This window comes from Tympanuchus pallidicinctus, unplaced genomic scaffold (assembly GCF_026119805.1).
Source record: "Tympanuchus pallidicinctus isolate F22 unplaced genomic scaffold, pur_lepc_1.0 scaffold3, whole genome shotgun sequence".
NCBI lineage: Eukaryota > Metazoa > Chordata > Aves > Galliformes > Phasianidae > Tympanuchus > Tympanuchus pallidicinctus.
Genome location: NW_026294747.1, coordinates 18211535 through 18223626, shown reverse-complemented (window position 1 = coordinate 18223626; position 12092 = coordinate 18211535). Strand labels below are relative to the sequence as shown.

Below are 12092 nucleotides of genomic sequence, written 5' to 3'. Positions count from 1 at the left end.
CAACAGGCTTTCCTACAGGTCTGGGATATCTGATGGGACAAGGTTAAAGTGAAAATTTTTCCTTAAACCCAGAGGATCTTTTTATTAAGAAACTAGCAACTTTGAAGTTACAGATTAAACATACTGTTTTGTGAATATGTTGCTTTTTCTTTTGAAACAAATGTTTTTAAGAGCAGAGCAAAAATTACCTCCTGTGTAACTTACTGTTTGTAGGAGTGAAAATAGTTCTGTGAATCCCTGTATATTTATACATATGTGCTGACATCTAACTTTATGAATGAATGAATGAAGCTTAGTGGGATTTAAAATGCTGGTACACAGTTAAGGCCTGTTATAATTTACTGAGGATCTACAAAGGAAATTTCTTCAACTGATAAACTTCTTTTGAAATTCACGCCATGCATGAGACAAAGGAATTGAATATTTAAATAAAATTTGGATATTTTTGACTGCTGTTTGTTTGTTTTGGTTTCCTTTTGGATAAACATAAAATACCACTCTGTTAATGTCCTGTATTCCAATTTAAATGGAACAATAACAACAAAACAAAACATGTTTTCTTTACCATGGGTAAGTGGAGAATAATGTTCACTTCAGGGATATTGGTGTTACAGAAACAACACTCTTATTTTACCAGCAGTGGAAATTCCTACTCTCTCCATGGACTGAAGTTTCTCATTCCTTCTCTTCTGACATCAGATTATCACCAGGTCTTTTTCTCAATTATTTGATACTTATTTTAGACATCTCGATACTCCTGCATGTGTTTGCTGGGAGTAGTGGTATTCCACTTCAAAATACCAGTTTCTTTTTTTTTGCTGCTGCAATTGGGCTAAGATTAGGCATGTTTAGATCAGGTGCATAGATGTTCTAGTGCCTAATACAAGTGGAAAAGACGGATGTATACAAGAATAATTCATCACAGTACATTATTTCATGTGATAAACCACAGAAAGAATAATGAATACATCCCAAGTCAGTCTGGCCATTTCACATGCCATCTGCTTGCATACACATCAGTCTAGGACACAGACCTGCATTCCAGATTCTTGAGCACTTCAAAGTGCTGCCACTAACAAATAAATAAAAAGCCTGACATGAAAATATTTCCTTAGTTCCCACCCAAACATGGAATTTCTTCCTTAAAATATGTTGGCCTGAGGTAGGCAGCAATCCATATTTGGCCTGGGTGCAGGGCCTGATGCTACCCAGAAAATTAAGTCAAAGGCAATGTTCATCTCTGGAAAATGTATAGGACGTACAATTTTTCATAGAGAAATAAATAAGTTCTGGTTTAGCTTGAGATAATCCTAGGAAGCATGAAAATCTTGAAGCAGCTCTTCAGCTGAGGAAATGTAGCAGAGCATTGCTTCAAGTTGAGGCCATCAGTTCATTTCAATTGTGAATCTGTTCCCCTGACAGTATTGTTAACAACGCCCTTAGCTTTGGCCGCAATGACTTAAATTATTGGCACCAAAAAATTATAAAATATTAAGTGGCACCAAATGAACTTGGTGGATTTTCAAAGGAGAATCAATCAACAAATCCAACAATTAAAATTACAAAACCACAACTTTAAAAAAATTGCCTTGTTCAGAAGCCTTTGACACAGCAGATACTGTGTCCACGATGGCGCTATCAAGTACAGGAGCACCAATTCTTGATTTTATCACACATGTGAACTGCAGCCAGTAGCAATTAATTTTGATAAAAATCCTATTAGGGAGTGCATGGTTTGGAGCCCCTGAAAAGGAACGTGTGGCTCACAGCAATATAAAGATACGTTTTTTGCTGGAATTCCCTTAGAGGATGAAATTCTGGTCCAGCTGAAGTCAAACATCAAAATTCCACTGAATTCAGTAGGGCAACATTTCCCTGTATATTTATTTGGATTTTATCATATATACAGATTATCAAATGAAAATACCTGAACTTATGAAGTAAATGACATCAGTGGAGAACAGTTTCTTTACTAAATTGGAACAACTGAAACAGGGGGAAGAAAGAAATTTTATTTCTGGCAAAATCACGTGCTTTTTTTTTTTTTTTTTTTTTTTTTTCCAAAAACGTGAAAAAAGAATGTTCTTAATTTGAAAACTTTTTTTTTTTTTTTTGTATTTTCAGCTGAAGGAATATTTTTAATAAAGAATTCTTTTTTGAATCTATTTTTATGAAAATTTCAAATCATGGGGAAAATTCAATTATTGTATGGACCTGAAGAATATAATCTTGGTAAGAATAAAAAGTACAAACAATCGCATTAGATAATTCTGTTCATGGCAGCAAACATTCAGCATAGACTACAGTTGGTCTGGCTGTAAGACAGTTTGGGAGTGGAAGGAGGATTTTATACCCACGTAACTAGGATCTCAATAAGATATGGCATTTTTAATAAGATTTCCTCCTGTGTCCCCAGACTGCAATCTTGTTTGCCACATTTCAGACTGGATTTAATTTTCACGATCAACCCTGAAACCAGGTTTTGTAATGGAAATGGTTGTAAATGCTTCAGTGTAGTAAATCCTGTACTTACTGCACACTTCCTGGGCTCTGAGTGCTGTTGGGAAGGCAGAAGAGGAGGCTGTGCTAGCCTGAGCCAGAAAAGCTACTCTTTTGGCTGGAGGGCAAAGCACTCCCTTGGGAAGTTGGGCACCCGGTTCTACTCCCATCAGCCTTTTGTTCCCAGATGTAATTTACAGCTTGTGTCCTGCAGAGAGTCAGGAAGATGAACAATGGTTGCTAGTTGTTTACTTCTGAAAAAGGCAGCAACCCAGATTGGCACCTACCGCACAGATTCATCATCCTGTTTTACTGGTTTGCCCCAGATCCCTAAACAATTTGCTAATCCAATGCAGTCAAAAATCTCTAAGTCAGAATTGCTCAAGTACGCTGCAAGAAATGCTTTGCAGCAAGGTTTCCTCTTCAGCAGACCATGTGGTCCTGTCAGCTTCCTCGCTCCTCCTGTCTCAAACAGATCAGCCCCTGGCTGAACCCCCTGGCGCACAGCGGGGCACCAGCAGGACATCCTGGCACAAGTACCCATCCACATCTTTCACACCATTATACCCCATTAGTTACTAGGTCAGAGCTGGAGATGGGGTAGGATCCTGCACAGAGCACATCAGCTGCCACCAAAAAGTCAGCGCACAGAAAAGATGTACTGCTTGTACTGGTGACACAGAGCCAGTAGCAGCTGTGTGAGGGCTGGGGGAGCATAGGGGGAACTGAGAGATGGGGGGACAGATTCTCTGCAGGTGGTTTCGGTTTTCCTCTTCTCCTCCTGCTTCCTGCTTGGCCCTCCCAGCACCCACTGCACAATACAAACACAAAAATTTGCACACTAGGGCATGAGCTGCCATCTTGGCACTCATTTTTGTCTTCCTGATTTCGTTTCTTGCTTTTGCCCTTTAACAATACGTAAACCATGCTTATACCAGGTCATCTCCAGGATGTGAGGTTTCTTGTCTTCCCCATTCTCCTCCTGGTTTTGACTTCTACCTCCACTTCTCTCTTGTCTGCACTTGTTTCACCTCTCATCCTTTCTCATCTGCTCTCTCTTCTATGCCATGTGATGGAATAACGAAGTTGAAGACTTAATGCTCCAGAAGAGCAGGTGAGCTGTACAAAATGCAAAGATTCATATTACTCAGGAAACACTTAGGATTTGCATAAACAGACTGCTAACTGCACCAATAGATAAATCTAAGGGGCCTGCTACACCTAATATGGACCTGGTCAGAGCCCTTCAAAGTCAAGACAAGCTCTGAGCTGATTTTGAGGAATTTCCACCACTCAAGCCAGCTGTGAACAATGTTTGGTTTAGTCTCAGTATCTGTATTATGATAACATTTTTTTCATGTATGTATATAAGCTGAGAAGATAGAGGGGTTCCATCAGACTTACAGTCAAATATTTTCCTATCTAAAGAAAGTAGAAACTGAGTCCTAGCTGATTCATTCATGGAACAATTCCTATTCAAACAGTGTGTGTTTGTGCCCATCTTGCCACAGCCACATATAACACAGCCACATTTAGGCTGTGCCCTAAACTTAGCAGCATGGGAATGGGTAGTTAAACCTCTCTTTTCCAGTTAAAAAGAACACTAAAACCAGACCTGGCCTGAACGTAAACAGAAACTTACTGAATTTCAGCAGTCTCCCTGTTGGTCAGTTTATGACCGCTGTGAAAGGTGGAAGGGAAGGAAAAGAATCCTAATTTTAGACCATAATAGGCATGTTTGTTTTCAGAGACTAAGATAATAGCTGGTTCCAGTCTGGCTCTCAGAGGAAAGGTGCAGGTGTGTGCACGTCATGCAATGAACAGGATGAGGAGGCCAGCAGGCGCAGCAGTGGGAGCATTTCACGACTCAACTTCCTGGGTAAAACATGCATCAAGCAGTCTGACCTTTCTCAAAGCCTCAGTTAGTGCATCACTAGAGCATCTTATTCCCCACAGAGCATTTCTCTTGCCTCATTGGACCTGCAACTATCAGGTTCCCTCCCTTCCAAAATAAAATATAGTAAACTCTGTTAGTTCTGCAGATTAAACATAGCCAGCAGTAAAGGACTTTGTCCCTTCCTTGTGCAATAGCAGTGGCTTGTTTACTCAGACTTGATCCTTTACACTTGGGCAAAACAGCCCATGCCTAGACAGCTGTCTCCATGGCCCAGCTGGTAAACAAGGAGCCTGACAACTAGCAGCACTCAGGGCCCCCCGCTAATGAACTTCACTTCTCCATGTTCCTGAATTTCTGTTAAATAAATATGTAAGAGAAGAGCTGAATGCTATTACAACAGAATGAATTAATCACAGAACTGAGAATTGTCACATTAGACCACACATCCATTGCCTACATCATCACTTGGCTTAAGTAACAATGAAAGCTAGTCTTACAGAAATGAAAAGAATCAAATTAAAAAAAAAAAAAAGTCTCTCATGTGAAATATTATGACACAGCTGGTAAGAGTTCAATTATATAATGAAGTTTGGTGGGTTTTTTTTTCTCATAACATACCTGGCATAATACAGCTTAATCTGGGTGCATGTTTCCTGTTGACCAAAAGCTGGTATTACTGAAGTGCTGATTTTCTTTGTCTTTTTCTTTAAGGATATTGAACAACAATAGCGTTTGTTTTGGACCTCGATATCTCTGTCCTTTAAAAGCATAATAGCAAGGCACTCTGGCACAGAGGCTTAAAGAGAGATCAAGAATCCAGGAAATGTATTCCTTCTCCAGTCTGAGTAGGGGTTAATTCTACAGACTTGAGACAGTCACACAATACTGTGTCCATTCTCTCCAACAGTCTACAAAAGACAGAGAAAAGAGAGGAAAAATATTAACTTGAATATGATTTTGAAATGTGCTTGCATTCAGTTGCAGTCAGTTCAAGTTGGTTTTTGAAAGACATAAGACCTGACAGGGTCTTTCAGAAGCAGAAATTTGCTGGACAGAAATTCTATACATAAAAAAATGAAATTTATTGTTTAATGCAATTGTAAATTACAAAATTTGCACCATGTTGGAGACTTATATAAATAGACTAATCATCAAATAGCAGAGCATCACATGATTACCATTATTAACCAACCCCATTTTATCTTTGGTTCCTGGATACTGCATTTCAGTCATTTGTGATTCATTGGTAAAGAAAACACGTTTCAAAAATATACCAAATTCTTCTGAATAATGCACATCTAAAATATTTGCACTATGTTCACAACTTCTTAATTTGTAGAAATGTACAATTGGTAATAAATAAAGTATTATGAGCTATTTGTTCAACTCTAAAACACTATTTATGTATGCTAAATATTTTATTGAAGTGTTGGAAAGATTAAGCAGGTCATGTCTGAACAGCATGTTGAACAAGTTAGATCTGGAAAACTATTAAGGCTCCTTGAGATGTTAAAGTTTCAGCCAATTTACATTGAGTTTACAAGAAATGATGCATGTCTGAGTCACCTGAGATTTTACAGATACAATATGAGAGCAAATTTGGTGACATACAAATGGATATGAGAACTACAAGGGAGATTGCAGTTTACCTGTTGTCCACTGCACGTGGGAGTCCTATCTGCAAAAAGCCCCTCTTCCTACATTTTGAAAGATACATTATGACGAAGATGTTTACATACATAAGAATTTATCTAGAATTCACACTCCACCATGTTTGCTTTCTACAATGATGTTGTGAACTCTTCTTTAATTGTTACAAGGAGTTTAGAGAAACGTTTTTCTAAAGGAATGGGTAGGGAGGACAGAAGGGAGAAAAAGCCAGACAAATCTGGTACGAGCATAACATCTGCATGGCACTATTTAGGAAGCAGGAAATGCCAGACAGTACCATAAAGAATATTGTATTAAACAGGTTTCTGAAAATCTTGGGACAAAATGGAATGCATCAAGGGAACTCCTGTAAAGCTTCTTTCCCTTATACAGGAAGAAATCACTGTTTGGTATTAGCTAGCCTAGGAGGGATAGATCTACATCAACATCAACTCTTACAAATGTATTACTCTCTAAGTGATGAATTATACAAGGCATATCTCAAGGGGCATAGATGTGAGATAGACAGGCTATGAATGTTCAACAGTCTGGTTCAAATAAAGATATAAGGATACTAGAGCTTATCTCAAGTATTTAAGGATTCCTTTTTAACTTCTCCCTCCCATATTCAAATCCAGTTCTCCAACCCCAGTCTAGCTAGTTTTTCCTCTCTTCTTAATTCTTTTCTCTACAGACAGATATTTGAAACTCAGTTCGCATGGCCCAGTCCTTACTGAACTAAGCTACTAAAGAATATGTTGCTCTATACCAAGCTAAGCCCATCTGAGAATTAACTGAAGCACTCATAGAAAACTGAAAAATAAAAAAGATAGACTATACACTGCTAGTCACAAGCACCCAGGAACTCTCACTGAATGTCTGAGGAGACCCAGACTGTGCCTCTCCAGAAATGAATCACTTCCTCCAAAATATGGGTGCATCATGTAAAGAACACAGCAGCTCCTTTGCACAACATTTTTAAGGATGAGAATTCCAGAGAACAGAAATAAGTGTTATCTCTGTCAGCAAGTATAGTCTTAGTTATTCACACAGTGATTTTCTGAGTTAGAATGCAGCCAATACTATAGAATTGCATACACATCTATGAGCAGGTAAGACCAAAGTACTTGATTGCACTCTTTTGTGCTGTCCTGAAAGTGCGCACTAGGCATTGGACTGCTTGGTCCCCTTGAGCCAGGACTCTCTCAAGCATTCACACTGAAGTTACTCCATTCTAGTGGAATATTGAACCAGAGAAAGAAATCAAGCCTGTGGGAGGCTCTTCTGGAGAGCCTTGGTCCTCTTCCTTCTCCCATAGGAAGGTAGTGAGCATGCGTATGCGTGCCCGCATAGCAAAGAAAGCCCTAGCCAGCTGTCAGCTGAGCCTGCTTCGGAGGTGAAAATGTTGGAGTCGTAGTATAGAGTGTTGCATACAAGATAATTAGACTTGCAGATAGAGCTAACTAGCTAGGGCCCAATTCATTCTCATGATGATCTATGGCTTTCAGGAACTCATGATTCTACATAGCTCTGGATATACAAGCTGGATACACCTCTTTGCTCTTTTCTGCTGGGTCCCCAGAGAAAAACTAACCTGAAGAACACAGCATATTGCAAGATTTAGTCCTCTGTTACTAGTAATGCTGCTTGTGATTTTTCAAGTAGGAAAGATTGTATCACCCAATGAAGTCTGGGGAAGTATGTCCCTCTCCCACCTTCTCTTTTTTTTTTTTTTTTTTTTCTCTTTTCTTTTGCAAGGTTCTGCAAGATTTTCTATTTTGCTGGTATGGATTTAGGCAATTATTTAGCAAGAAACTAATTTTATTAACAGATTTTGGCCTTGTCATATAAGAAATTATTGGCCACAGAAACAAGTCTTGCATCCATCATTCAGCAAGAAGAAACTCTTCCAGAGATCCAATTGGTGTGAAAGATAAAATTCAGAGAGAAAAAATTAATCTGAAAATTATGAGAACATGCTCACCCCTGCTGAGCGATGAATGAGATGACTATTCCTTTGTAACTATGAACCTATGATTCACTGAAGAGCATCCCATATCTCCTCTGCCACACAACTGAAACTTGTAACACCTGAACAGACTCTGAAACCAGTCATAGGAGTTAATCACGCTGTGGTGGGATATGCCACTCCTCAGAGGCTTTGCTGGAGACAAAGAATGCTTTCAGTCACACAGCTGTCAGGATGAAACCCAGCTAGAAACTTCCTCTCTTGGAATGCAAGTACACTTCATTACTTGGTGTGAAAGGACGTATATCATTTAACCCATATTGTACTCGTGTTATTGATCATCTCACAGACACAGTGGATTTTACACACCCCAAGAATCCATTTCATCATCCCTGAAGAATGAGAGATTCCCAGCAGATGGCCAATTACTGGGTGGAAAATAAGGAATACTCTGAATTTCAACTTATGAGACTGGTCCTCAATGGTTTCTTACAGTGTACTCCAAAAGAAGAATTGATTCACTTATACTTCACTTGGTGCCTTTGTCATGGGCAGACATTACCGTGTTCTGGGCTGCGTAATTCAATTAGAATACAGCAAGATCAACACCTTAAGTTAATTTTTGCCTTGTATACTGCTTGCTATTACAAATTCTTCAACTCATTCTACACATAACTACTACTTTGCAAATCATGGTCACTTTTGCATGGCATGCAGTGCTACAGAATATTGGAAACAACAACTATGCAGCTATAATTTTGTTGTAAATTCTTTTGACCAGAGTGGTAATGTAGGACAGAAGTCATTGAAAAAAAGGGTTACAACATTTGAAACATGAGTACGAGGGCTGGTCTAAACACAAGCTTTTTTTTTGGTTGAGATTATTTTAACATCATTAATTAATCATTTTTGCACCTGCTCAGAACCATGAAATACATAATGCCATCTTCTTTCAAGTGTGGTAGCAGAGTACAGAGGTATAGAATATAACTCCTGATATATCTTTGGTCGTTGAAATATCAATTCTAAAGAGAAAAAAAAAATCTCAAGCAAAACATACTTGTAGTCCTTCAGATGACTGCTAAGTTCGCTCACGTGTGCAGGTTTAGCCATGCAACAGTGACCATACAAATAACACATAGAATACCCTCATGAATTTGAGAGCCACAAGACAAACTATAGGAAGCTGGGAAAACAGAGGAGAGTTCCACAAAAGGCTCACATGGTGATGATTCCTCCTGATTTTTGGGGGGCAAAGCTGAGCTAGTCTGGACACATAGACAAATCACAGCACTGGCCTTAGACATTCTTTTGTACAAGCAGAAACTCAAATTCACCAGAAGCTTTAGTACCAGTTAAGGCTTTCATATTCCCCACTGCTAAGAAGTCTCAGAATGAAACTATATAAGAGTCATGAGCTACAGTATGATCCTGTGTATCTTCCCGTATTGTCCCCAGATCCTGAATGTAAAAAATGGAGTAATACTCCTAGAGGAGGAAAAGTTAGTTCTTGATTTTTCGATATTGGTGGAAAAAAAATACCTTTTCCCAAGACAAAATCTGTGCAGGAATTTGTGCAGGAAGCAACACAAAAAATGAACCACCACCACCTCTGGTCTAATAAAATAAAAAAGGGTGGAATGAGGAAGACTGTTAAGCAAAACAGACCTGGCTGGCCTGAAAGGGTCAAACAGGGAACACGTGGCCCCTCCTGAAAGGGAAGGACTGCCATGTGAAACATGCGGCCCCTGCTGAAAGGGAAGGACTGCCACATGAAACATGTGGCCCCTCCTGAAAGGGAAGGACTGCCATGTGAAACTGGCAAGCATAAGCTACAGCTTCTTCATTCCGTGACCAAGAGCAGAACATTTTCTGTGGAGAGAACACCTTTCGATCACTGTACTGACCATAATCCACAAAGAGCTAATTAAGTAATGATGTATTGCTGTCAGCTGCATGAATGTTATCTGATTTAAGTATTGTATACTCCTGTTGCTAAAAGATATAAAAACCCTGTAACAACAATAAACTTTGCTTCTTGCCACCAGAGCCTAAGCCCGTCTGTCCCAGGCGTCTTGAGCTGGTCTCCGTCATTTGGTGCCGAAACCCGGGAATCTCGGACTCCAATGACAAAGGCGTCGCTTCCTCCCACGAGCCGCGGTTGGTAAGTGGAAATAGGGAGGTAAGGACTAGGGAATTGGACAGATTGTTAAATAAAATGGGACAAGCTGCAAGTGCTGAACGAGGCATTTTTTCTGCAATGCTGAAATCATTATTAGTTGCCCGAGGAGTAAAAGTGACTCGGGGTCAGATTAGTCATTTTTTAGATTTTATAGAGGAAGTATGCCCCTGGTTTCCCAGGGATGGAACTATTAATATTGAAACATGGAACAAAGTAGGTGAAAGACTCCAGGGCTATTATGCTGTGCATGGTCCTGAGAAGGTACCTATTGATACCTTTACACTTTGGACTCTAATAAAAGAATGTCTCAGAGGAGACACAGGAGATGAGAAGTGGCAGTGGACCACTCGCTCAACAGAAAAGTTATATCCTGCCTTGCCGCGATCAAAATCTCTTGATCATATCCCTTCATCCATGCCATCGGCACCCCCACCATCCCCTCCCCAATATGAGCAACCTTTGATTTGTAAATTAGCAAACGACTTACCGCCTTGTAAACCTCCTGGCACTAACATAACAAAGGATATTTTACCCCCTGATGATTGGGGAGAATTAGAAAAAGAGGCTGCTGAATATCACCATAAGGACTTAGCGGCTGTATTCCCAGCGTTACAGGTTGCTAATGCCGCTGTGCAGACACAACAGATAGTCGATCAGGCTCGATCAAAGATCCCCTTGCTGTTTTGCCTGCCTTTCGAGCAGGGCGAATGCCTCCCCAGCCTGGAGTAGATGCTTTGCTTATGCAACAATCTCCTATGCAATTGGCTTTGAAAGAAGCTAGGAAAGCTGAGGAAACAATAGATGAATTTTCTGGGCAACTTTTTCCGTCTCAAGTTTTCCCTGTCATACAGCATCAACTTGCAAACGGTGGCATTCTGAATGATTATGAGCCTATTCCTTTTAAACAACTGAAAGAGCTTAAAGCTGCTAATATTCTTCCCCCTTCTGACTGGAAAAGCTTGGCAAAGGCTGTGTTAAGTGAAGGTGAATATTTGCTTCGGACTTCCGAATATGCGGAACGGTTCTTCTTGCTCCCCTTTGTTACCAGTTCCTCATTTTGGAGTGAACCCCTGAGGATTAATGCCTAATGATTTATGGCAGATGGATATCACACATGTACCTTCTTTTGGAAAATCTTCTTATGTCCATATAACAATTGACACTTTCTCTCACTTTGCAGTAGCCCTCAGCCTTGTCTGGTGAAAAACTCTCTCATGTATGCAACCATCTTTTGCATTGTTTTAGCGTTATGGGAACAATGAAATCATTAAAAACCAATAACCGGCCAGCTTATGTAAGTAACGGTTTTGCAACCTTTTGTCGACATTTTAAAATTTACCATAAAACTGGAATTCCATATAATCCAGAAGGCCAAGGCATAGTAGAAAAATTTAATCATTTATTGAAAACTCAACTAAAGAAAATAAAAGTGGGGCATGAGGAAATAAAGATACTCCATCCTCTATGTTATCACATGCATTATTTGTTTTAAATTTTTTGACACTGGATGATAACAGAAAATTGGCTGCAAATAGATATTGGAGTAATAAAACAAGAGATAAACCAATACAATATTGGAGAAATCCAATGGACGGTAAAATTTATAGTCCTGATCCTGTACTAATTTGGGGCAGAGGATATGTTTGTGTTTTCCCTACAGATGAAACCTCACCATGGTGGATACAGGAGAGATATGTCCGACATGCCGAAAACAAAGATGGGAAAACTGCGGAGGAAGATGCAGAGACTGACACTAACCCAGATGTGGGAAAGAAAGATGCAAGTGAGAATACGACTCGTGGCCCTAATCCTTAGTACCTTTTGGATCCTACATCATGGCTGTAAAGCAGAAACATATTGGGCATGTTATCTGATTTAAGTATTGTACACTCCTG

At 39.6% G+C, this 12092-nt stretch overlaps 1 protein-coding gene across 1 annotated transcript; it reads left to right on the top strand.

Annotated features, from left to right (window-relative positions):
• The first annotated feature begins 9606 nt into the window (after window positions 1–9606).
• LOC128086939 (uncharacterized) lies at window positions 9607–10926 on the top strand. The gene is made up of 2 exons (XM_052695995.1): window positions 9607–9991; window positions 10064–10926. The coding sequence occupies exons 1-2, from the start codon at window positions 9976–9978 to the stop codon at window positions 10924–10926; spliced, it is 879 nt and encodes a 292-aa protein (XP_052551955.1). The 5' UTR covers window positions 9607–9975.
• Window positions 10927–12092: the final 1166 nt, after the last annotated feature.